The 27,169-nt window shown below is 39.2% G+C and overlaps 1 protein-coding gene across 1 annotated transcript in view; it reads right to left on the bottom strand.

Moving 5' to 3' along the window:
- Positions 1-27,169, bottom strand: part of BckdhA (Branched chain keto acid dehydrogenase E1 subunit alpha) — a 485,456-nt gene that overhangs the window by 63,705 nt on the left and 394,582 nt on the right. The window contains exon 6 of the mRNA XM_089595682.1: positions 19,684-19,947. Coding sequence (XP_089451808.1) covers positions 19,684-19,947 — 264 coding nt within the window. The remainder of the gene's footprint in view (positions 1-19,683; positions 19,948-27,169) is intronic.

Consider the following 27,169-nt stretch of genomic DNA (forward strand, 5'->3'; position numbering starts at 1 on the left):
TTTTACCTTTAATAATAATACTGAAATTGATGATAATTATATTGATGGGTCTGATGTTAATGATAATAATTAATAGGATAGTGATAAGATTGATGATAAAAATACAAATAATATTAATAAAGCAATTAGGATTAATATAATAATGATAGTGACAATGACAGAAAAAATATTGCTGCTTATGATGATAACAATAATAGATTTGATGTTAAGGATTGAACTTATGATTTTAAACATGATAATGATTCTTATATATAGACTTATGATAATAATGTTGGTTATTAAATATCATGATATTAAGGTCGTCAATCAAGTAAATAACAAACATAATTACAGCAATAAAAATAAACACCACTATACATTATAATTATCATCATCATTATTATTATTATTGATACTATCAATATTGTCATAATCATTATAACAATCATCATTGTTCTAATTATTATTATCGTTATCATCCTTATTATGATTGTAATTATCAGCTATATTATGAACGTAAAAGTTATAATTATATTCATGAATATTATAATTATTGTCGTCGATATAAATGTAACTATTATCACTATCACTATTGGCATGATTATAATTATATTATTATCATTATTATCATCATTATCGTTATTATCTTTATCATCATCATCATCATTATCACCATCATCATGATCATTATCATTATTGTCATCTTTATCATCATTAACATTATTATCATTATTATCATCAGATATTTTTTTTCGTCCAGAATGCCGTTATGCAAGATAGACGGATGTAAGAATCCTCGCCTGTGTTAGACTTGTTATGACCATACCCACCAAACTGGCAAAACTTTTCTCCAGGGACACCTAGTTCGGAATCTGCTTCCACGCTTAAACTTTAAGCTGGGGTTATGGAGGCTTAGATCCTGGTACGGGCTCCCTTCAGTGCTTTGTTACCAACGGATATTGTAACTTTTGCGTCGTATATGGTATTTGCTAGCTTTCGTCATGAATCTAAGCTGCTCTTCTCTGTTAAGTTTAAGAGAAGTAGCAAAATAAAGAAACGCTTCCTAGCACGAGCTCAGATCCAATCAACCCTGACAAAGGTGCAAGAAGCGTACCCACCGCAGAGCCCATGGGGTGAAAACTTAGGCCACCGACTGAAGTACAGCTGCTCATCGGCAGAAAGGTAAGATATTGAAATGGTCCATAGGAACTTGGCTACATTTAGGATCCCAAGTCAGCTCTTATACCGCACACCAACTGCCCCACAGCCACAGCTCAGAAGTCCAGCTCCCCCCCCCCCCAAAAAAAAAACAAAAAAAACAACAACAAAAAATAGGGCAGCGAAAGCAAAGCACCAAGCCACAGCCGATCATCAGCAGAAAAGTGATAGAGCAAAGCGGTTTAAGAGAGTCTGCATGCATTTAAGCACCCACGCAGGACCCCATTCCGTACAACAACCACCCCGTGGCAACGACTTGGTGGTCCCATCCTCGAAGCCCCATTTCCATTCCCTCAAACACCTCGAGCACCGCAGCAACAACACTACACCTCTCTCCCATGATGGCATTGGATCCACGCGCGCAAGAAAACCGTCCTCTTTTTTAACCGGAAAAACTGTATGTATGTATTGGGCTTCTATAGACCATCTTTCTTCGTTGAGTAGCATTTTATTTATGGCGTTGTCAGAACTTTAAGTTTCAATCCTTTCCTGCAGCACATTTCGTTCGGCTTGCTGCTTGGTGTGGTCAAAGAACGAGTTTTCTGCGTTATCTATGTCGTAGCCACAGTACTTGTAAGCAGCCGTCTATGTTTTCCGCTTTTTATTGAGGAACAAGCAGAAATACCTGTGATTTAAAAGAAATCGGGTCGGATAGTAATCTACTTTTCCGTGTCTTCGCTCAGTCCAATCCTTGAAGTCTTTGAACAGGCGTGCCGTCCACCTACCAAAAGTTTTCTCTTGCTATTATTATTGCCAGAATTTCCAGGTAACTTTCCAGGTGTTTTTCTTGACCTCCATTCTTCTTAAGTTTTGCTCTGCAAGATGCTTTAATCGTCATTTTCACGCAGTGAGATTGATAGGAATTACGCCTGTTATCACTAATATCGCAGACTCCGAGACTGTGTGATAGGCGCGGGCTCTCCTTAAGGCTCGCATTCTTTGAACTTAGCCAATTTTCACTCTTTTTTTTCGACGTCCATCTCATTTCCAGTCCGTGATTCTTCATCCATGCAGCAACTCTCCACATAACCTAGTTGAGTCGTATCTGGACAAGTTCCATCATGCTTTTGATGATCACTACAGCAGCATCGTCTGCGTATCCTACCAAAAACATCCCCTCTGGCATTTTCTGGCAGAGTAGTCCGTCGTATGACACGTTCCAGAGATCGGGTCCAAGTATGAAATCCTGGAATGCCCCTGCAGTTATTTTCTTCTTTGTTTCGCCTTCTGTTGTCGTATAGGTCAAGAAGTGGTCCTTAAGATAATCTCTCAATACTTTCAAGAGATAGTCTGGTGTTCTGAATGTGTGTTTCAGAGCTTGAAGCATGTCCTTCCATCTTGCTGAGTTAAAAGTGTTCGTTACGTCAAAGGTTATCAAAAAAAATTAAGGGTCTTGCTCCATGCCATATGTCTTATATGCTTTTAACTGTTTTACGAACTTTTTCTTCTGCTCCTATGGTAGACTTTTCTTTTCTGAATCCATACTGCCTGTCAGATAGTTTCCTGCATTTTGTATGGCCTGCAGAACACGGGCCTTAAGCAGCTTTTTGTATAACTTTCTAGACGTGTCCAGCATGCATAACAGCCTCAATGATGATGTAAAGTCAGGCTCCCTCTTGCTTTTATCAATAAGTACCAGCCGTGCGTTTTGCCAGGGAGTTGGGAAGAACCCCTTTCAGAAACATGCGTTGTGTAGGTTTAAGAGCAGCTGTGGGTATTTTGCCCCCACTGTCTTAAGTACTTCTGCCGGTATACCACCTGGTCTAGGATTTTTTTTGTTTTAAAGAGATCCAGCTGCTAGCTGCAGTTCCTTCTGGGTAAATAGGGGTATACTTTCTATGAGCTTCAAGTCTGCTCGATCCTCGAGTTGTGGATGCGTTGGGAATAGCATATCCCCCATATGCCTTATGGCATCCTCGTCTTTGTTTGCAGTAGATGCCAGTTTTCTGAGTTTTTTTATTACTATCTCGTATGCTTTGTCCCAAAAATCGTTATTTACTTCCTGGCAAAGAGTCTACCAGCACTGCTTTTTGCTGTTGTTAATAGCAGCTCACATCAGCTTTTTTGTAATCTGGTACTTGGTGTCTCTTTGTCTGGCCTCTGGTCTGTTTCTGACCCTTTGATAAGAGCGACTATGTTCGAGACATTAGTACCTTAATTCGGCAATCTCCTTGTTCCACCAGTAAGTTTAGTGTTTGCCGTTTCATCTTTTTTTTTTTGGGCATGGAAGCCTCGCATGCGGTTCTTAGGATTTGCATAGTTGCCTGAGTAATCTTCTGTACACCATTGACTGTGTTTAGGTTTTTGCCAGTGCAACTTTCTTCTGCCATCAATTTGGCTTGAGCATAGCCACTTCGATTTTGCCTGGGTTTTTTCCAGTTTCAGCAGCCTCTTGGATAACTGCTATAACTTTTTTTTTATCAGCGACTGTCTCTGAGTTCAGTACCTTTAACGCAACTCTAGGCTTCCTTGATTATACCTATCTTGTGTTTCCAATAGCCAGTGAGATGGCTTGCGTCAATGTCTCTTTGTCTTTGGTGCTTTTGGTGAGCTCCACTAGAATACAACCAGCCTTTATGCTGCGTATTTAAGTAACTTTTGCACTGCAGTCTCTCGGGTTGAAGGCATCATGGAATGCTCCCAGTACTTCTTTGTCTTCTGCTAGCCTAAGGTGACTCTAAAACGTGAGCTGTCTATCCAGCATGATCTCTAGATATTTTACGGTGTTCTTCATTATTACTTTTCCTTCTTGTACTTTTAGGAGGATTATGGTATTTATCTTTTTCCTTGTGAATGGTACTATCTCCGTTTTCATTGTTTTAACTTTGAATCCGTCGTTCTCCATCTATGGAGCCAATCTCTGCATCACCTAGTTTAGTATCTGGACAAGTTCCATCATACTCTTGACAATCACTACAGCAGCATCGTCTGCGTATTCTCCCAAAAACATTCCCTCTGGCAATTTCTGGTGCAGTAGTCCATCGTATGACACGTTTCAGAGATCGGGTCTAAGTATGGAACCCTGGAATGCCCCTGCAGTTATTTTCTTCTTTGTTTTGCCTTTTGTTGTCGTATAGGTCAAGAAGTGGTCCTTAAGATAATCTTCCAATACTCTCAAGTGATAGTCTGGTGTTCCTTATATATATTTTAGAGCGTGAAGCATGTCCTTCCAACTTTTTGAGTTGAAAGCGTTCTTTACGTTTAAGATTGGCACACGAACGAGGGGTTTTGTGCCATGGCATATGTTTCGAGTTCTCTGAACTGTTTCTACTAATTCTTTAGCTGCTTTTATGGTAGACCTTCCTTTTTTGAATCCGTACTGCCTGTCGGATAAGTCTCCTGCGTTTTGTAAGGCCTGCAGAAGACGGGTCTTGCGCAGCTTTTTGTATAACTTCCTAGGCATATCCAGCATGCATAACGGCCTGAAAAATGATGGGGAGTCAGGCTCCCCCTTACCTTATTAATCAGTACCAGCTGTGCGTTTTTCCCAGTCTTGCTCGAGCGCTCGTACCAAATGCACGCTTCCTGCGCACGCCTGTTATGCATCGCTCTTACTCAGACTTGAGCTCTCTCCATTCGGCCCTTCTCGGGGCCCCCTCTCTTTCTCTTTCGTTAACTGTGACTTCTTCGAGCCTCGCGACTATTTTTTCTTGACATCTAGCACCCGCGTACACGCCGCCCCTAGGGGTGGCCCGTATGGCTTGCCCTTCTCAAGGGTATCGTCAAACAGATACTGCGGTGGCGTGTCCACAATTCAAGGTCAATACAACCAACTGATTTGATGCGCTGTTATCCGAAACAGACTCGTCTTCCGAATTGCCCGCGCTCCATAGTGTAAGTGACAGTGCTAGTGCAAGTGCTAACAGTGTCCTCCATTTCCTTCCAATGTCCAGCATGACACTGACAGCTGGCCAGCAGATCTGCAATCTCTTGAGCAAAATAGACGTGACCCCCGCGTTAATCGACGAATCAATTAACGGAAACACAGCCCGCTCTACCGTGGTGATACACTGGCCAAAATCGCAGCCGAACTCGCTGAACTCTGGCAGCGAAACGAGTACCTGGAGAAAATTACGAGTGATTACTCTATCCAGCTGGAACAATCGAACCGGCAAATTGCTAAGCTCCAACGAAGAGAAGGACAACATTATCACGGCTATTTATGCCAAGTCCCCCTGCGCAGCGGAAGACACTGTGGTATAAGATTCGTATTTTATCTCTCCGTCACCCGCAAACCGCAACCCATTAAACCTGCTAAATCCCTCCACTTCAGAAACAAAGCAGCCCCTTCCCATGCCCAGCCCAAGGCCAGTGGAAAATGCCTCCACAAATTTGACCGTCAAGAAACCCGCCGCAAAGAAAAGGCGTACAAAACTATTGACCAACGTGTCACTCTCTAGTTCTAAACTCTCCGATATGGAGTTTAAAGAGTCTCGTGAATCCCAACCCCCACCAAGCTCCTTCCAAGCAGGGAAAAACGCGTTCGACGGTCACCTCGAGGACTCAGCGCATGCGGAAACGCAGGAGACTGCTAGTATCCCTAAAAAAAGGCCCTGCCTCCTATCACGATCTTGGACCAAAGACTCTGGCCCAAAATTAACAAAGTTCTCACCGAGGAGAAAATCTCTGTCCACCGCGTTATTACCACATCCCAGGGTACTCGCGTGTACCTCGATGATGTCAATAGCTTCCGTCGTATCGTCCATGACCTTGACGAGAAAAAGGTCGAGTTCATCACACACCAGCTTCACGAGGACCGTGAAATGGTGGTCGTCATCCATGGAGTTAATATTGGCTACACGGAAGCAGAAATCTTGGACATGATCCAGGACAAAGTACCCTCCGCCCGTCGCGTCCACCACATGACAAAGGGTGACCGAACCTGGTCCTTGGTCACCGTGTACCTTGTCGAATTGGACCCAAACTCTCGCGCCATCTACAACCTCAGGTCACTTGGGAGCACTTCCGTCCGAGTGGAAGAGAAGCGCAAGTCCAACGACATCCGCCAATGCCGTCACTGCCAGAAATTTAACCACACGGCTTCCTACTGCCACGCTGCCTTTGTCTGTGGTTTCTGCAGCGAAAACCACGCCACCACAACCTGTCCAAAAAAGGACACCACCCAAGCTACTCCTTGATGCGCAAACTGCAACGGTGAGCACCGCGCCTTCTACTCGAGTTGCCCCAAAATTCCTCACAAAGGAGCCCATGCCCTCAAAAAAGGCATTACGCCTCCTCCCCCTTTTGTGAAACCCAACCTTCGTTCAACAGCCCATGGCTCGTCCACCACCCACCCAGGGACGTCTTACGCGAACGCGGCATCCTCTCAACAGCAGACCAGAGCACAAGCCCAAACTCCTCTGCTCAACACACTCCCCATAATCGAGACCATCCTCCACTCCATAATGACTCTGCTGACATGCCTCGACCAAAGGGTGTCCGGACTAGAGGGAAACAGAACAGTAGCACGATAGATAGAGACTTTACACTACTCAACTGGAACGCGAACAGCATTACACACAAAACGACTGAACTTGTACACGTACTTCAGACCAGAAACATAGACGTTGCATGCATAACCGAGACACACCTACACAACACAGAGTCACTTTACATACACAACTACACGGTCCACAGAAGAGACAGACACGACCAATCACATGGCGGAGTAGCTATTTTTGTCCACAAGGACATCCGCCATCGAGTCATCAGTACGGACGCTGCCAACTGCAATTGGAGTCGAAGTATATACCACTACATTCTCTTCCATTAGAATTATCTGCCTCTATTCCCCTCCCACGGTTGATCCTACCCTCCAATCCATAAACTCGCTGTTTGACTCCAACATTCCTACAATTGTGGCTGGCGACTTGAACGCCAAGCACAAATCGTGGGGGTGCAAACACGAGAATCCCAAATGACGCTTCCTTCTCAAACACTTGCGTAACCTCAACATCCATATTGAGGTTCCGAGCGAACCAACTCACTATCCAAGCTCCCCAGACCGGGACCCCGACATTCTAGACATATTCCTAACGAAAAACTTGACCATCCTTGCGGAACCAAGAACCTTTCCTGACATCCCCTGTAACCATAACCCAGTCTACCTAGATATCCCTAGATCCTTTCTCACCATTCCCGTTACCACTAGCCGCATAGACTGGGTCCATCTTACCTACAACCTATAATCCTCTCTATTTAAATGCCAGCCCATCACATCCAAAAGGGAACTCGACATAGCAGTTGACGAACTTACGGACGAACCAAATAGATGCACTCAAGACGCCACTACAATAACCACAGCTCCCCAACACGTACTTAAACTCCTACACGACCTTAGGCTTCTCATTAAAGAGAAGAAAAGAGTTCAGAAACTCTGGCAGAAACAGAGAACCCCCGAACTAAAAGCTCACCTTAACTCCCTTGAAAGGGAAGTCAAATCCCAAGTTTTCGAATTTCGAAATAAGGAATTTCATAAATTCATAGCTGAGGCAGAGTCCCACTCAAGAAATACTTGGAAGGTCGTTAAAAAACTTCGAAACAAACGGCCTTTCCCCCCCCCCTTTCAACAAGGGAACAAACTCTACTCGTTAGATTCAGATAAAGCAGAGATCTTTGCAGATTCGCTGCAAAATCAATGCTTCCCCAACCTTAGCCCTGAAGAGTTAGCTTAGGAACACGCAAGAATCACCCACATGGTGCAGCATCAAGTTCTCGACAACCCCAATTTTGAACACTGCACACCTCTCAAAATCAAATGCATCATTCGCTCCCTAAAAACCCGGAAAGCCCCTGGCAGAGATGGCATCTCCAACAGCGTTCTGAAAATCCTCCGTTAAAAATTTATCACGGCAATTTGCAACATCACAAACGCCGTGATGTGCCTTCGTTACTTCTCAATCGCGTGGAAGGAGGCTACGCTCATCTGCGTCCCAAAGCCGGGAAAACCTCTCAGCAACCCTTTGAGCCACAGACCCATTAGTTTAGTCTCCTAACGTAGTAAAATCACCGAAAGCGTCATCCTCGCCCGCTTTAACAAGCACGTCACGGAAAACAATATCCTTCCTGACGTGCAGTACGGTTTCAGAGCCAGACATTCGGCAGTTCACCAGCTTCTGAGAGTCACTGAAGACCTCTCCGATAGCCTCATCCACAAAAACTTCACCACGATAGCTTTTCTAGATGTACAGCAGGTCTTCGACAGAGTTTGGCACGAGGGCCTCCTGTACTAGTTTATACAGTTAGGTTTTTCACACTACCTCATCGGCACCGTCAAATCCTATCTCTCGGACAGATTCATCTGCGTCAAAGTAGGTGACTCTCTCTCCGAACCCCGCCCAATAACCTCTGGAGTCCCCCAAGGCTCCAAACTCTCACCCACCCTTTTCAACATATTTTGCCACGACCTGCCCCAGTGCGAAAACATCAACACGTACGTCTACGCAGACAAGGTTGTGGTCAGCTGTACGTCAAAACAACACTCTCGGTGCACCACCCTTCTAAACGAGCACATCATCACTCTACTCAACTGGTATAGTCTTTGAAAACTGGTCGTCAATGAGGCAAAGACTATAGCCATGCTCATCTCCTGGAAAAATCTCAGGAAGAAATTGCAGAAGATAAGGGTCAACGGAGTAGATATCGACTGGAGCTACTCCGCCAAGTATCTCGGCGTCACGCTAGACCGGCGACTCACGTACGCTCGTCACATCAACTGCACCCATGGCAAGGCATACGGAGCCTTTGTGCAGCTAAAGTACTTCTTTAACAATAAAGCAGTCTCCCAGAAGACCAAGATGCGCACCTTCAACGCCATTATCAAGAGCATTATTACCTACGCGATCCCTACGTGGGGCGCTGCAAAGGAAAACCGACTAAAGGGCATCCAAGGCCCTTTCATGAAGATACTGAGGTTGATCCTGGGTATTCCGTGGTACATCAGGTATACTCAAATCTGTAAGGATTTCAACATTGTCCCTCAAATCCAAGCAGCCCCTGCCCTCGTGACTAGAATCCGCACTGCCATTACGGACCACCCAAATCCCACCATCGCCGCACTAGCAAACATCCAACCCGATCGTTTCGACTTAATAAGACGTCCATGCGCTCTCGTTCAGAACCCTGAGGATCCCTAGAATACGCTAGGTCTTCAATCCCCCATGCTTCCTTTAGATGCATCTTCATATTTCGCCGAAACTCGCGACTTCAACTTGCACACGCTCCCTTCAGGAGAAACGCCGTATCCTCTACGGCCTTAAACACTAACAACATTTACACCAAACAAAAGTACGCTCCTATTCACTCAATACAGTGCGGACTCACACTTAACCACTCACACACACACACACATATACAATAACACGAAATTTAATTTCCTCCAACTCTATTCCGGCGCAAGCCAATTTTCGAGCTTCGCCCAGATGCGTAAGTGCCCCTCCTCTCATCCCTTTGAGAGCGGGCCTCCGAAATTCTCCGTTATTTTCCTTCTTCTTTCTGCTCTTATGCCCTTTCGTCTTCTAGGGGAGTGGTCCTACGGACCTGTCCCATGCGGGGAGGTTAGTTTTTAGTTGGTAGGCACACCGGGTGAATCCGACACTACTGCTGGCATAGCCAGGGTGTCACTGAAGATTTTCCCCTCCTCACTCCTTCAAACAAAAAAAAACAAAAAAAAAAAGCATTTTTTTAGGGGATAATTCACTCATTATTATTTTTACCATTACTTTTATCACAATTATCATCATTATAATTCCAATAATTGTAATTTTTGTCGTTTTTATCATATTTATTTAGTTTTTCATCATTATCATGATTTTTATTATTATAACGCTATCATTAAAATTCAAATTATGTCTAATGTCAGTATTATTGTCTTAATCATGACAATGATATTTTTATTATTATCGTTCTTACCATCATAATTATAATTCTTAAATTTATTTCCATCATTAGAATTGTTACAATCAGCATTTTTATTTTTATTATTGTTTTTACTCTTAATAGCACTATTTGTATTATTATTACTATCATTTTTGCTTTCACTAGTTCTTTTTATTGATGGTTTTTTTTGTTATTATCATTTATATATTTTTTTTTCATAATATTTATTTTATTTTTACTACTTTTGTTGTAATTTCTTTTGAATGTTATTAGTAAAATGTCGATTATATATATTTCTGTTCTATTTAACCTTATTCTTATTATTATAGCTTTAAATAAACTTGTTTGTTTTAAAGTTATTATAATAAATATTATTCTTATCTTTAGCATAACAATTAACAATGATACTTTAATTTTTTTCATGTTAGATTTGACAACTGCTCTTATTATTTCCATTAATTTTTTTCATTATTTTTATAATAACTAGTTTTGTCATCCTAATTTTTCTTATCTCTAATGTTTGTTCTATTATTTGCCATTTTTTTGTGATTTCTATTGTTAATGTAACTTTTATAATTTATATGATTATTATTATTAACAATTCTTATTTTTAAATTCTTGTTATTTTTTAAGTGTTATTTGTTGTTTTCATCATTATTTTATTTTATTTTTTTTAATTTTTATTGTTATTAAATTCTAAGTTCTTACTAGGCCTTAGAAATCATTAAATTAAAACTGTGCCTGAATATCTGGATGTTTGATGTTATGTTTATAAATCAGCACCAAGGCGTATTAGCAAAACAACATTATATTAACCTGTTAACTTGGCAGTTTCTAATTTATTTAAATCCTTAACATAAAAATAAAATATTTTTACTTTCAGACATTTTGTTTTAAGACAATCAACCTCAACGTTATGTATATACAGTTTTATTATGTTTTACGATTAAATTAATATTTTTAACATAGACTAAAGTCAAGTTATCATAAATTTCATTATGAAAAAATGGTTGTATTTTACATATTGAGTTTGAAGTCTTAACAAACATACTATTTATTTAATTATTATATGACTTTAATTCAGATATTATGGAATAAATTTAAGGAAAATGAGCTATTCCTTCACATCATAAGTGTATCGGCTTTGTTTACTATACTTTCGAGCAGAAAAGCGGGTGAATTGCATTTTCTTTTCTTCAACATCAGTATAATGAACAGTAGAGCTGAGCAATATATAAATGTTTTGAAGTAATGTAGTTTATATATTTCAAAATATATTTACAAAGTTTACATCGTCTTTATTCAAATTATTGTACGGCTTAAAGGTTTTCTGTCACGATTAAAATCAAAAAATTCTATTCTTTCATAATAATACCTAAGTATTGTTTATTAAAAAAATACTTGAATTTTAAGTGTTTTTAATTTCTGTGTACCTTTTTTCGTATCAGATATGTCTATTGTAATAAATTATTTATTTAGATCGTAGTTAATTCTAATAGATTATTTAAGAAACGCATTCTTATTTCAAGCATCTACAAAATGAATTTTCTAAATTAAATAGTATTAATATACATATCAATTATTTATGAATGTGATTACTAGACGATACAAAATAAATAAATTAAACAAGTTCAAATTTAGTGCCATAAGCTTCTTTTGGTATATTTGTAGAAATAATGACGTAAAGTTTATTTATTAAGTAAAAATTCTTTTGAAAGGAATTTTTTCTATTAACATATTCTTTTTTCTTCTACTAACATAAATACAATATTTTTATAATTGCATCTTAATAAATTAACTCATAATTTATTATGAAAAAATATAGATTTTCTCAAATATATACCTACATCCTTAAAAACCTGACCTTGAAATTAGTCTAGTGCCATCGCATATGCCCTAACAATTACCAATTGCTTAAGTTACTAATGTTAAGATTTTTTCTGTGATTGAAGTTTTTTTTTAATGAAGCCTATTTTTACATTTTTTATTTCGTTAATATTTTTCTTTGTATATTATACTTTTTTGTAATCGTGTTTTTGATTATATAGTTAACAATCCATCTAATATACTTAATTTTTCAAGTAACATCACTATTGTATGAATATTGAGGCTTAGTTCTTGAGTTGTTAATTCTTAACGAATAATGTAGAACATTGCTAACAAAAAAGAATACTTACATTATCCTTCCTTTCATCAACCACATTAAAAAATGCATCAATTATTGTATTATTAATTTTAGTTTTTCCAGTGTAACTTGCTTTGAATTTTGTCGTTTTTATGCAATGTAATTATTACATAATTTATTAAACAATGATGGATATCAGAAAACATTAAAAAACATGTATTTCTTGATATCCAATTTTTAAGAATATCATATGTAAATTTACTTTTTCTTCTCTAGTTTTTGATTATAATTATAAAAACTTTATCAGTACAACAAATATTGATATCTAGGTTTTTCATTTATCTGCTTTGTAAATGGGATGATTTAGTAGTTTGTTAATTATAATTCTGCCGTGCCTTTTTTTATCACTTGGATAATTTAATAAATATCATCTTTTAAAATTATTTATTTATTTTCAAAATATTTTTCTGTATAATATAAGTGTCTCAAGGTTCTGTCTACTATTTGCAATGCTTATTTCAGAATTATTAAAGCCAAACTTTGTATTTGGCTTGTGAGGTCACAAATGAATTTTAATTGATTTTACAAATAAATATTCCAATATACTAAGAAACCAAAGGTATTGTAAATTTGAATCCACATGCCATTAGAAAATGAAAAAGTGCCTGAAGACTCTAACAAGTGATATAAAGACACCTTTTATAAGAACTTGCTGCTATTGCATAAAAGCCACCTAATCAGAATCTTTGACACTACTGTTTCTGTAAGGGTATATGAATAAAAGAAGCCCATATTAGCCCATGTAAACTATTTTACCCCCAGTAACTAGTCTAGCACTTCGTTTAATTATTTCTGCTTGTCGAAGTGCTGTGGAACATTTATTTAATGTTTTAATAAGTAGTGGAATATCACCTATATATTTAATTATTACTTTCTTTATTATACATTGCATATTATATTTTATCCTGGCAAGGCACGCAACGAAGAGATTATTGTAGTCTCCTCATTTTTCTTGCTCACCAGTGGCTACTCTCTTATGTGAGGTGCAAAAAAGAAACATTAAATTTCAATATACGTATATCCATATATAACTACAACTTTCACAATTTGCGCTTGACGTTTTTGGCATGTGACATATTCATGTATACGTTATTTATTATTTAAAATAAAAAATTCTATATAAAACTCTAAAAATGGATAACCAACAGTTTTGTATAAGTAAGTGAGTCTTAGCTACTAAAGTTTCAAAAGATAGCACTGAGCTAAATAAAATTAAAGTTATCAATATCTCACATAATTAAGTTCCACATTAGCTGCATTTTTAAACGAGGTAAAACAATGTAGGTTATTATGTAATTTTGGTTAAACTACATCCACCCTCCTCTCAGCTTTTCCTGCACTTTTAAAAAAATTACCTCAGACTTTTCACGATTTTCAAGAACATTGTCTAAGCAACGCCTTAACATTTGTTCTAGCCCTCTTTAGAAAGATTTTACTACTTCCTTAGAAATTATATCATCTATATAATTTGTTTATACGTTTCCACATCACCCTGAAGGTGGTGCTATGTTGTGCTTGTTTGTTTTATCTGTAACTCTCAATGAGCTTATCGATTGCTCTATTTTATGTAAACACAATAATTTCTCTCGTTTTTAAATGAAGTTTTTGCAGAGATAAGCTTTTAATTATAATGTCTAAAAATTTAATTGGAATTTTAGAGAAATATCAATAAGAGACTTATCACTGTTGTAAGTAGCATAATTTATACTGTAGTATGTTCTCATTTCTTTTATTACATAATTACATAGAGTCATGTTTTTTATGGGTTAACATATTTGTTATGAGAAGTAAGTAAAATATTACGTTTTAAAAAGTTAATATTGCTAACAATATAGGAACAAAAATTAGGTGTTTCTTATGTATTTCAGCACTTGCAATGATTCAGTTTTTCTGTCTCCGATATCTAATAGTAGGTTTAGAAATGTTTTGTCAATCGTAGGCTTTTTTGGTAATTTATTAGACTTTTCTTTAGATAAGGAAATTAAATAAATTTGAAATAAAGCATTTATTTTATTTTTATTTTGTAAAATTTTCAGAAAAATTTGTTTTAATTTTTCCATAATTTTTTGCCTTAAATATCCTTAGACATTATGAACCACACAAAAACATTTCTTAATTGGCATGACAGCATAACGTTACATGTTTCTCCAAAAATATGATAAGCTTAGAAATAGTGTTCTAATCGACTAAAGGCAATAGCAGTATGTTTAAAAGCTCTATGAAGTTTTCGGCTAACTGTTGTTAACAATTCAAAAAAATTTACTCCATTAATGCAACTTAATATAAGTTACTACTTTTTTAATTATCAGATCACGTGACTTATGTTTCAGGAGTAAAAATGAAGTAGTTACGTTAAGTCGCACAATCTTATTTCGAGATAGATTATTAGGTTTTGATTAAAACCTTTTTCTGCTAGCCTTAAAACTTACATTTGAAATGTTACGTGCTCGTGGAAGACTGAGTGATAGTGGAGGCAGACTTAAATTATTAAGTCAACCGTTTGAGGGTAACAAACAAAATTAACTGCTTTTCCCAGGGCCTCAAGGCCTTTTTGTAAGGAGTAGTGGACCTCGGCCATGCGCCGGTTCGATAACAACGCAGGAGAGCTTGCCGGGAAAAAATCTTGCATAAATGACAATAGCCGATAATCCAGTTGGCTAGAACTGCTCTGGCTTAGCCATTTAGAAATTGGCACTTCCCACATCCAGTTCACTCTTCTCTTTGCACTAAAGGAAGGGAAGAAAGTTTACTTGCTCATGCTTTTCTCCTTTTACGTACAAATTTGACAGGATTTCAATGTGACTTAACATTAACATTAGGACGGAATGTTATTTATATTTACTCATGCTAAACACCAGTCATTTGTTCGACTGAACTTGTTGCAAAAAGAGCGGTGAAAATCGCTTAACAATTTAATTAATGCTTGGGTAATGAAACAGTTGGTGTGTTACGATTTATTAATTAATAGTAGTACTTAAACGCCAAAACGGTGGCTGCTGCCGCAATAACTTATAATTATAATATCAGTAGTGGTAGTTATAATAATAACAATAATAGTTATAATTATAATAGTTATAATTGTAGTAATAATAATAATAATAGCAGTTGTTAGAATAAAAATGAGAATAATAGTGCCTTGCCTGTCGCAAGTTAACATAATTTGGTTTACCGGTAGTTTGAATGTTTATAATGTTGCAAAAATAATACGAAATTTTGGTTGAATTTTAGTCAACATGTTTTTCTGCTGCTAGTCGTTGGAGAGGGAGTCGTCTCGTGGTACACTAGGGAATCAGAAACTCCGTTAACCCTATTGGAGACAGGCATACAGACTCTCTCTCTCGGCATCTCCGAGTCAAGAAAAGGGGAAGGGTTAACTTTCCGTTTTCCTTTGCATTTGGGAAAAAGTGTTAGCAATTAACCAGATTAAAAATAAGACTATTGCAGTATGTTTATGAAATTATTAATGCGATACAAAAAGGGCTACTCTGTAAATTATGAGCTTGCGAACTTGAAACGTAAAAATCGGGTTATCCCTTAAAAATACTAACGTTATTTACCAGGCTAGTTATAGTAAATATATAATGTAGTTATTTGCTTGAGGTGTAGTGTGTACTGGTTGTTTATGACGATTCTGGTTTTTATTAATATTTTCGCTTATTTATATGTACTAATTCTAAGCTATGCTAGTATTTAACTTTATGCTATTTGATCCTAATCTAAAATTATATTTGCCTTTAATATTTCAGTTTAATTGTTCCCAGTTAAGCTTTTGCATCTACGGTTTTCGAAAAATATTTTGTTTTTTATTTCTGGTCAGCATATATCAGTGTGCATGTACATAAATCATCATTGTACTGCAGGTATGAGTAACTTGCAGGTGATTCACCTCTTTCCAGATGCACGTTGGTCTATGCTCAATTGCTTTTAAAACAACATTTCTAGGGTATGAGCAGGGAAAAAAGACCTTGTTGGTAACTTCAGTCTACCAGCATTACAGTAGTGCTGTACCGTGCGAGTATTTTTTTCTTTATTCTTAGTACGCTGAATAATTGCATTAATAAGTATGTATAGAAAGTCATGATGTGACATTTTCATACCAATTAAAAAAAAAAACAGTAAATAATCTTACAAAATGTTTGAACCGAGGACCTCGCTTGTAGCTCTATTAACTACGGAAAGGTAGACATTGTATGATTCTTTTTTGAAAAATATTAATATTTCAATAAAGATTACCATTTTGTCTCCAACCTTAAAAATGCGGAATATTTGAAAGAAAAAAGAGCTACTTGCAATAAAAACTTTATATAAATTAAGAACTTTTTGTAAATAATATTTTAATGATATGTATCCACATTTCAATCGAACGTTTTAATGTTACAAATTTTATTTTTCAAAACAAATTAGTCGTTCAATGAAAATTTTTTTTTCAATGAAAAGTATTTCATTAAACGAAACAGTATACGTTTAAATAATGTTGACGCATAAAAATAAAGTTAAGTAATTTTTTTTTTTTTGAAAAAAAGCATCATAAAATTGTTACATAAATTTATTTTATTATGTTATAACACAGTATCCAAATAAAAAAACCAGTGGACAATGGGTGCTTAGATACCTAAGTAAAAATTTATACTTCTATAAAACTAAATGGCAGATAATATATTAACTAATATAAATACACCTTCCATAAAACAAGACTGTGTACTAAGGTGGTACAATTATCGTTGAAATGAGTATTCATACGTTAATACAACATAAAAAATACGTATGAAGGCTGGCCAGTATAAGACTCTGCACTTTTATCGAATCTTCCAATGTTTTCAAAACAACTTTCTACTGCATAAGTCGACTACGTCTGTAACATTATTTTCACATTTATTACGTATTTATAACGAATCCTTAAAATACCATAAGTAATACCAAAAAAAAACTGCAGATTATTTAACTATACCCTCTTTCACATTTTTAATTTGAAAAATTTGCAATTTAACATGTAACCTTATGGAAAAATCACTTAAAATTATATTTGAAAGATCTGTATAAGCCCCCCAAGTCTTATTTATATGAAAGATTACTTTTAGATAAACCTGTTTTATTTTTAAATAGATGGACAGTTTTTTTTTTTTTTTTTTTTAATTAGTTGAAAGAAAGAATTTAATTTTTTTAAATTAGTTAAAAGAAGAAAAAAGTTAAATTCAAGATGCATGGTGTTGTGCAATAATGTTGCTGTGGGGTGCGATGATTTTAGGTTGTGTAAGGGGACCGTAAATCCGTCAAGAGGGGTGGGGCAAAGGGGGAGAATCAAGCAACATCCACTTCCGCTACACTTTTTCTCAAGGTCACCAATCTAAAATCGCTGATTTACTCCGTAGGGCAGAGCACGCCTATAAAAGTAAAATTTTTATAATTTCATTGATTTCATACATTTTTTATTGTTTAAATAAATTGTGCAATTGTATTTCATACTAAATTATACGCTTGCAAATAAATGAAAATTAAATTTTTCTATCTATTTTAAAATGGTTAACATTAAAAGTTCCTTGTGAAACAATAGTTTTTATTTCTAGATTTTTATATAGTTTTGTTTGAATACAAATTCCATTTCCATTTGTGCATCTTGATTACGGACTTAGTGTAATTGACCACGTAAAACACTGGTTTCCCTAATTATAATTTAATATTATTAAGACTCTGACTTTGAGATTTATTTCTACTTCTGGAAAATGCTTGGACTACAAAAAATTATTTTCTATACGAAATAAAAGGTAATAAAAATGAGTTAAGGAAGGTTTTGTCCATCAAACAAATATTAGTATTACGTTTTAGAACAAAACATAATATTTTAAAATATGATGATTAAGTACTATTTGTGAAATTATGCTTCTACTATTTTTATTTTTTAAAATTTTAAGATTCTATTTCAAAAACACTTACTCAAACAATAAATTTATCACCAAAATGGATATAAGTACTACATAATCCTCGGAAGGCCCTTTTAACTATTTCAAAGGTATTTTTTGGGATAACAGAAGCCTTGTACTGTATTATACACATTATTAACGACATTTTTTAACATTACTGTTAATGATACTTAAATTTTTTTTAACTTTTCAGCCCCACTTAAAAAAATAAACAGCTTAAGTAGTGCAACAGAAGCAGAAAAAAAGGCTTTTTTTTGCTTGATTACATTTGAAACTTGTTAAGCCGCTTCTCACAACGTCACTCTTCCATTCTCTATTTGGCCTATGGACCATATTCACATGATAATATAACTAGTTATTATTTTTTTAGCCAGTTTTATTAACCATACAGCACAAATCGTGACGTTTTAGACGAAGAAGGCATAAACGTATAATAAGGAATTTCTTATTCTATTATTACAATGCCATACGTGGGACGAATTTTTATTAACTTTGAATCATCCAAACATTAGTTTAAATACAACTTACAAAAATTAATTCAGCCTCAATTGTTGAGTTAAGCAAATTTTATGAATCATAAATATATTTATGAGAATCGCTGTTTCTCTTTTCAAAGTGTTAGGTGATTGGAAACAAAAGTAAAAGCCATACGGAAAATTAAAAAGCCAGCAATTTTAAGATTCAATACTGTTAAAATGGTCTTAGAGCATGAGTTAAAATTCAGGAGCTACCAAAAGTTTTTTAAGCACTGGAACAAATTTTGTTATTCTGATTTGCTTAATTGAAAAGTTCGTAAAGCAAATTCATTAAACTGACAATGGTAAGCTTTAAACACAAATTATACCTCGTACAGCATAGTCCTACAATTTTATTAAAAATCTATCTTTTCCTCCCTATCACACAGCTCTATATTAACGGTACATATCTGTGCAGTTTTTAGAAATTTTGCAATACAAAAATGCGCACTGTAACAACTTAATTTGAGCGAACTCTTAGAATATAGAATAACAATTCAACGTTTTCTCGTTAACTTTTTTCCTACAAGTGCTCGTTAAAAAATATCCACCAAGAAAGGTGAAACAAAGATGCGTTTATGTAGAATTAATAATTGTTCAGCTCTCATGATTTTTCCTCTTGATTTTAAATTCATCCACTGGCTAGGTTGTCGATCTTATTCTCGATCAATTACATAAAAAAAACTAAGCAACATCAATTTCATCAAACTAAAACCTATGTTAAAGCTCTAGTACCTGGACAAACAGTAATATATTGACTTCTATTTCTGATTGACCAATAATTATCATAGTTCTGTGATATAAAATAAACGTAAAATAAACAAAAAAAAAAAACAACAATTCGTAAAGAGAAAATCCTTTGTAAAAAAAAAGATAAATAAGAAAATGTATTATTACGTAAGTACACAATGAATACATCAAATCATAAATATATAAATAACATCATAAAGACTTACATACTTATAATATTCAAATATTAATAAATACTCACGTAAGATTTCTTGGCCAAGTATAATAAACATCAGAAAATAAGTCTTTTAATAAAGGCTTCTCTTCAATTTCAGCAAAACAAATTGCATTGATAATATGATTTCTACGTTTTATTAGCCACTCTTGTTCTTTTTTGTCATCCCAAATCATTGAGTCACATAAAAATTTTTTTAAGCGTACAATTGGACAGTTTCTTGAATAATCAGCAATATCTCCAAATTTTCTGTATGCAGTACTGTCATCTGATGTACTGTGATGGCCGATTCTATAAAATAAAACCATTATTACAATAATAATAGTAATTATTTATATTATTGCAAAAAATATAATTTAAAAAAAATATAAAAAAAAAAAAAACCACCGAATCTTATACTACTGCTGTTGCATTTTCCTTCCTTGCACAAAAAAAAAATAAGTAGTAGTAATAGTTTTTTTTTTTTTTTTTTTTTTTGTGGAGGGAGAAGAAATGCATTAAGGCACACCGCAGGGACAGCAGTAGTGTGGGACTCGGTGGTTTTTTTTTCTTAGACCACCCATACCCACTAAAACCCTCCCCATGCCGCGTGGCTTTTAATCCATCGCGAAACCATGTAAGCATTACTTCAGGGTGGAGCCACCAGGAAGACCATCGCGTCTCACAGCATTAACGAGCTAACTCGCCACCATTTGCTAGAGGTGCTGATGCTCTCGAGTCCTGAAAAGGACTCGGGGTCCCTGAGGACCAGCACCTTGTCTAGCGCTTCATAGAAGGCTGCCTACTCAGCCAGCACCACTATAAGCTTAATGCTTTCCCTTGCTGATAGGTAAGAAGTACTCAGTGCAGCGTGGGTTCACATAAGCCTGTCTTTCAACTTAAGGCCTTTCTGACTTATTTTAATCCTGCTTAGGCCTTCTCCCTGGCCTCTTTTAGGGCTCTTCTAAAAAGAGGGCAGCTTCCGCTGCCTGCTTCGTGCTTGTTGTCCGTTATTGGGCAAAGGAAGCACCGTGCTGGTCCTGGACACTCTTTCTTTCAGTGGTTTGAGCTTCCACACCGGAAGCACAGCTTGGATCTGTTTTCGTTCTCACAGTTGCCCGAGACGTGTCCATATTCCAGGCACTTGTAGCATCTTATTACTTCAATTCTTCTTCGTATTCGGCAGCTTACGAAGCCAACTCGTAACCTGCCTTCCTCTTCTACTTGTCTGGCAGTTGTTTCGTCCACCTTGATTAGAGCCAGCCTCTGTCCTCTGGCATTTAGCTTAAAGAGAGTTACTTCTGGCTCCTAGCTCTTAAGTCCAAAAGTCCTAGCAAAAGCCTTTTTGACTACATCTTCTTTAACAATGGCATCCAGGTCTCGGAGCTCTAAAGTTTCTTTTCTGCTGCTTATTTTGACAGTACCTTGTCTGGCTACCGACTTTTCAATTTGCTGTGAAAATGCAGTAGCATTCTCTACACCTTTGGCTTTAATAAGTATGTCTCCTTTGTTTGTAGTGACAACACTTTGGACTGCCACTTTAGCCTTATCGGGGTCAAAGTTCGCCTTCATAGTCTTCAGCACCGTTGCAAAGGTCTGTCCTTTAGCCATCTCCACTACTGCTGTTGTTGTGGCGTCCACTCTTTTCTTCTGGCTTCTTTTGTCATTTAGTAAAATTTCTTCTTGTTTGCCACTGCCTGTTTTTTTTTTCTTTGTAGGCATAGCCTGCTGGTGTTTTTCAGGGCTGTCCGATGGGCTCCTGTTTCTCTTACTTCGTTCTATTTCCTTCAGGGCAGTGATCAGGGTTCGTTTTTGTACATGCCGTCGGAAATTATCTCGCCTTTGTTCTCTCCACTGCAGGGATTCAAATGACGACTTCCAAGCGTTAGTATACAAATCTTCATCCATAAGACAGCCTTTTCTTAGTACCTCTGCCTCTTGAAGATGCTTAAGTGCCGCTTTGAGCCCAATTTTAACAGCGTTCGCTGTGTTGCCGTACTTATCATTAATCAGTTGCAGCGTCTCTGTAATGTCATTCGTTGCTAATTGGACTTTATCAGCAATTTGCTGTCGCTTGACTCCGAGCCTAGTGACACTTTCTTCTAAAGACGCAAGCTCTTCGTGGGTCTGGTGGCTAAATACCGACAATTTGCTAACCTCGGAGTTGTTAGTGCCTATACTCGATAGGCTTCCTCGTCGTCCTTTGTCTGTAAGGAAAGGCCATGGAACATTTAGCAGTCCCTGTTGGCCATGAGACACGTCTTTGTGGCCTATCCCCCAAAATCCGTGGGGCCTGCGTCAGTCAACCAGGCTTTCACCAGATCGGAACTGCCGGCGGAAAAGGTTAAAACCAGGGCAGCAGCTCTCTCTGTTACCAGAGAAAACCGCTACTTGCTCGGGCCGGCCGGGAGTCGCCACTCTTCCTCAGTCTTACCCACGGAGACTGCCCTGGCGTTGAGTTATAAGTGTAAGATTGGTGTTTTTGTGTAATGTATGTATTTGTTGGTACACAACGGTCATCCTAGTGAGACGAGCGGCAGGTGTTCAGTCCCGAGACCGCGCAGACTACCCAACAAAACGGGCTGGCGTAAGGCACTAAGGTGCCGCCATATAGCCTCCTCAGTGGTAGTAAGCCTAGATTAGTTGGCTCACCACGTCCTATTCGTTTATGAGGCGTACAGCCATATCAGATGTGGTTACCGAGACTTACCCGGGCCTCATCATCCGGCTTTACCCGTCGCCGGGCCCCCAACGCAAGCCCGGAAAAGGACCCGCCACACGCAACCCAGAACAATCCGTTAGTGTCCCTGTGTTCGTTTAGTAAGAGTGTGTGATGCATGTGTCTCAGAAGAATGTTGTTACCGCCGCTTACTTCTATACATGACGGGTGCTAGTTTTTGTTGGCCCGCATCAAGCAATGGAGTGCCACCCACGGAAGCAGCAAAAAGCGAAGAACAAGGAGTACAAGCAGAGCTGGCCTATGCATTCACATCGATGGAGGCATGGGGCACTAGTCCCCCGTCTACATCGCCGCAGATACACACGCCAACGCCACACACGCCCCCCCGATCCACGCCCCCGACCACCACCACAGAGAGACACCCCAGCTGTTTATCGTCACCTCTTATTTTAAGAGGATGCCCCTATTCGCCACCCGGGGAAGCGCCCGGTATGGAGAAACTAGCAAAAACCCCTCCTGGGACTACTACTACTACTACTAATACTACTACTACTACTACTACTTCTACTACTACTTCTACTACTACTACTACTACTACTACTACTACTACTACTACTACTACTACTACTACTACTACTCCCGGGTGGGGTTTTCGCTAGTTTCTCCATACCGGGCGCTTCCCCGGGTGGCGGATAGGGGCATCCTCTTGAAATAAGAGGTGACGATGGGCAGCTGGGGTGGCTCTCTATGGTGGTGGTCGGGGGTGTGGATCGGGGGGCGTGTGTGGCGCTGGCGTGTGTATCTGCGGCGGTGTGGACGGGGGACTAGTGCCCCATGCCTCCATCGGTGTGGATGTATGGGCCGGCTCTGCTTGTGCTCCTTGTTCTTCGCTTTTTGCTGCTTCCGTGGGTGGCACTCCATTGCTTGATGCGGGCCAACAAAAACTAGCACCCGTCGTGTATAGAAGTAAGCGGCGGTTAAAACATTCTTCTCAGATACATGCATCACACACTCTTACTAAACAAACACAGGGACACTTACGGATTGTTCTGGGTTGCGTGTGGCGGGTCCTTTACCGGGCTTGCGTTGGGGGCCTGGCCACGGGTGAAGCCGGATGATGAGGCCCGGGTAAGTCTGGGTAACCACATCTGATATGGCTGTACGCCTCATGAACAAAAAAGACGTGGTGGGCCGACTAATCTAGGCTTACTACCACTGAGGAGGCTATATGGCGGCACCTTAGTGCCTTACGCCAGCCCGTTTTGTTGGGTTGTCTGCGTGGTCTCGGGACTGTACGCCTGCCGCTCGTCTCGCTGGGATGATCGTTGTGTACCAACAAATACATACATTACACACGAACACCCTTCTTACACTGGTTACTCAACGCCAGGGCAGTCTCCGCGGGTGTGACTGAGGGAGAGTGGCGACTCCCGGCCGGCCCGAGCAAGTAGCATCTCTTTCTGGTAACAGAGAGGGCTGCTGCCCTGGTTTTAACCCTTTCCAAATGCTTATTTTTAGGAAAAAAAGGGTAGTGCTGGCCTTCGCGGGTCAGTACGAAACTAAAAAGATGCCAAAATGAAAAACGTCGATGTAAAACAGGTACCCCAGGCGGTAACCTCTCTGAGGGAATCCGCCGTCAGTTCCGATGCGGTGAAAGCCCGGGTGACTGACGCAGGCCCCACGGATTCTGGGGGGGGCCACAAAGACGTGTCTCATGGCCAACAGGGACTGCTAAATGTTCCATGGCCATTCTTTTCAGACAAAGGACGACGAGGAAGCCTGTCGAGTATAGGCACTAACGACACCGAGGTTAGCAAGGTGTCGGTATTTAGCAACCAGACCCAGGAAGAGCTTGCCTCTTTAGAAGAAAGTGCCACTAGGCTCGGAAAAAAGCGACAGCAAGTTGCTGATAAAGTCCAATCAGCAACGAATGACATTACAGAGACGCTAAAACTGATTAATGATAAGTACGGCAACACAGCGAACGCTGTTAAAAATGGGCTTAAAGCGGCGCTTAAGCATCTTCAAGAGGCAGAGGTGCTAAGAGAACGCTGTCTTACTGAAGAAGATTTGTACATGAACGCTTGGAAGTCGTCATTTGAATCCCTGCAGTGGAGGGAAAAAAGGCGAGATAATTTCCGTCGGCATGTACAGAAACGAACCCTGAACACTGCCTTAAAGGAAATAGAACGAAGTAAGAGAAACAGGAGCCCATCGGACAGCCCTGAAAAACGCCAGCATACTATGTCTTTAAAGAAAAAGAAGACAGATAGTAGCAAACAAGAGGAAATTCCCCTGAATGACAAAACAAGCCAGAAGAAAAAAGTGGACCCCACAACAACAGTAGTAGTAAAGATGGCTGAAGGGCAGACCTTTGCAACGGTGCTGAAGACTATGAAGGCGAACTTTGACCCCGATAAGGCTAAAGTGGCAGTCCAAAGTGTTGTCACTACAAAAAAAGGAGACATACTTATTAAAGCCAAAGGTGTAGAGAATGCTACTGCATTCTCACAGCAAATTGAAAAGTCGGTAGCCGGACAGGGTACCGTGAAAATGAGCGACAGAAAAGTGACATTAGAGGTCCGAGACCTGGATGCCATTGTAGAGGAAGATGAGGTCAAAGAGGCTTTCGCTAGGACTTTTGGACATCAGAGCCAGGAGCTAGAAGTTGCTCTCTTAAAGCCAAATGCCAGAGGACAGAGGCTGGCTTTAATCAAGGTGGACGAAACAACTGCCAGACAAGTAGAAAAGGAAGGCAGGTTACGAGTTGGCTTTGTAAGCTGCCGAATTCGAAGAAGAATCGAAGTAACGAGATGTTTTAAATGCCTGGGATATGGACACGTCTCGGGCAACTGTAGGGAAGAAAACAGATCCAAGCTTTGCTTCCGGTGTGGGAGCTCAAACCACCGGAAGAAAGAGTGCCTAGGTCCAGCACGGTGCTTCCTTTGCCCAACAACGGACAACAAGCACGAAGCAGGCAGCGGAAGCTGCCCTTTATTTAGAAGAGCCCTGAAAGAGGCCAGGGATAAGGCCCAAGCAGGGTCAAAATAAGGCAGAAAGGCCTTCAGTGGAAAGACAGGCTTATGTGGACCCACGCTGCGCTGGGTACTTTTTACCTATCAGCAAGGGAAAGCATTAAGCTTATAGTGGTGCTGGCTTAATAGGTAGCCTACTATGAAGCGCTAGACAGGGTGCTGGTCCTCAGGGACCCCGAGTCCTTTTCAGGACTCGAGAGCATCAGCACCTCTAGCAAATGGTGGCGAGTTAGCTCGTTAATGCTGTGAGACGCGATGGTCTCCCTGGTGGCTCCACCCCGAAGTAATGCTAACGCGGTTCCGGGGTGGATCAAAAGCCACGCGGCATGGGGGGGGTTTTAGTGGGTATGGGTGGTCTAATAAAAAAAATCCACCGAGTCCCACACTACCGCTGTCCCTGCGGTGTGCCTCAATGCATTTCCCCTCCCTCCACAAAAAAAAAAAAAAAAAAAAAAAAAAAAAAAAAAAAAAACTACTACTACTACTACTACTACTACTTCTACTACTACTACTACTCCTACTACAACTACTACTACTACTACTACTACTACTACTACTACTACTACTACTACTACTATTATACTCCCGGGTGGGGTTTTCGCTAGTTTCTTTATACCAGGCGCTTTCCTGGGTGGCGGATAGGGGCATTCTCTTTGAATATGAGGTGACAATGGGCAGCTGGGGTGGCTTTCCTTAGGACTTTTGGACATCAGAGCCAGGAGTTAGAAGTAGCTTTCTTGAAGCCAAATGCCAGAGGGCAGAGGCTGGCATTGATAAAGGTGGACGAAGCAACTGCCAGACGAGTAGAAAAGGAAGGCAGGTTACGAGTTGGTTTTGTAAGCTGCTGAATTTGAAGAAGAATTGAAGTAACAAGATGTTACAAATGCCTGGGATATGGACACGTCTCAGGCAACGTTAAGAACAAAAACAGATCCAAGCTTTGCTTCCGGTGTGAAAGCTCAAGCCACCGGAAGAAAGAGTGTCTAGGCCCAGCATGGTGCTTCCTTTACCCAACAACGGACAACAAGCACGAAGCAGGCAGTGGGAGCTGCTCTTTATTTAGAAGAGCCCCAAAAGAGGGCAGGGATAAGGCCCAAGAAGGATCAAAATAAGGCAAAAAGGCCTTGAGTTTTAAGACAGGCTCATGTGGACCCACGCTGCGCTGGGTCCTTTTAACCTATTAGCAAGAGAAAGCATTAAGCTTATAGTGATGCTGGCTAAGTAGGCGGCCTACTATGAAGCGCTTGAGAAGGTGCTGGTCTTTAGGGATCCCGAGTCCTTTTTAGGACTTGAGAGCATCAGCACCTCAAGCACATGGTGGCGAGTTAGCTCGTTAATGCTGTGAGACGCGATGGTTTTTTTGGTGGCTCCACCCTGAAGTTATGCTAACGTTGTTCCGGGGTGGATCAAAAACCATGTGGAATGGGGGGGGGTTGAGTGGGTATGGGTGGTCTAATAAAAAAAAATACGACTACTTCTATAAATGCTACTACTACAACCATTACTATTTTTTCTCCTGGTTTTTTTTGCTAGTTTCTCCATACTGGGTACTTTCCCGGGTGGTGGATAGTAGCACCATCTTAAGATCTCGGGCGAAGACGGACAGTTTGAGGGGCTATTGGCGGTGTCGGTTAAAGGCTTGAATTGGGAGGCGTGCGTGGCGTTGGTGTGTATATCTGTATTTGTGGGGACGTAAGTCTTGTGTACTCTGCCTTCATTGATACGGAAGCGTGGGCTGGTGCTTCTGGCGCTTCTTGCTCTTTGCTTTCTGCTGCCGCTGTAAGTAACGTCTGAATGCTTGATGCAGGCCAGCAAAAAC

This window comes from Copidosoma floridanum, unplaced genomic scaffold, assembly GCF_036245765.1.
Source record: "Copidosoma floridanum isolate Cflo_tuat_1 unplaced genomic scaffold, Cflo_Japanese_pri ptg000027l, whole genome shotgun sequence".
NCBI classification, from domain to species: domain Eukaryota; kingdom Metazoa; phylum Arthropoda; class Insecta; order Hymenoptera; family Encyrtidae; genus Copidosoma; species Copidosoma floridanum.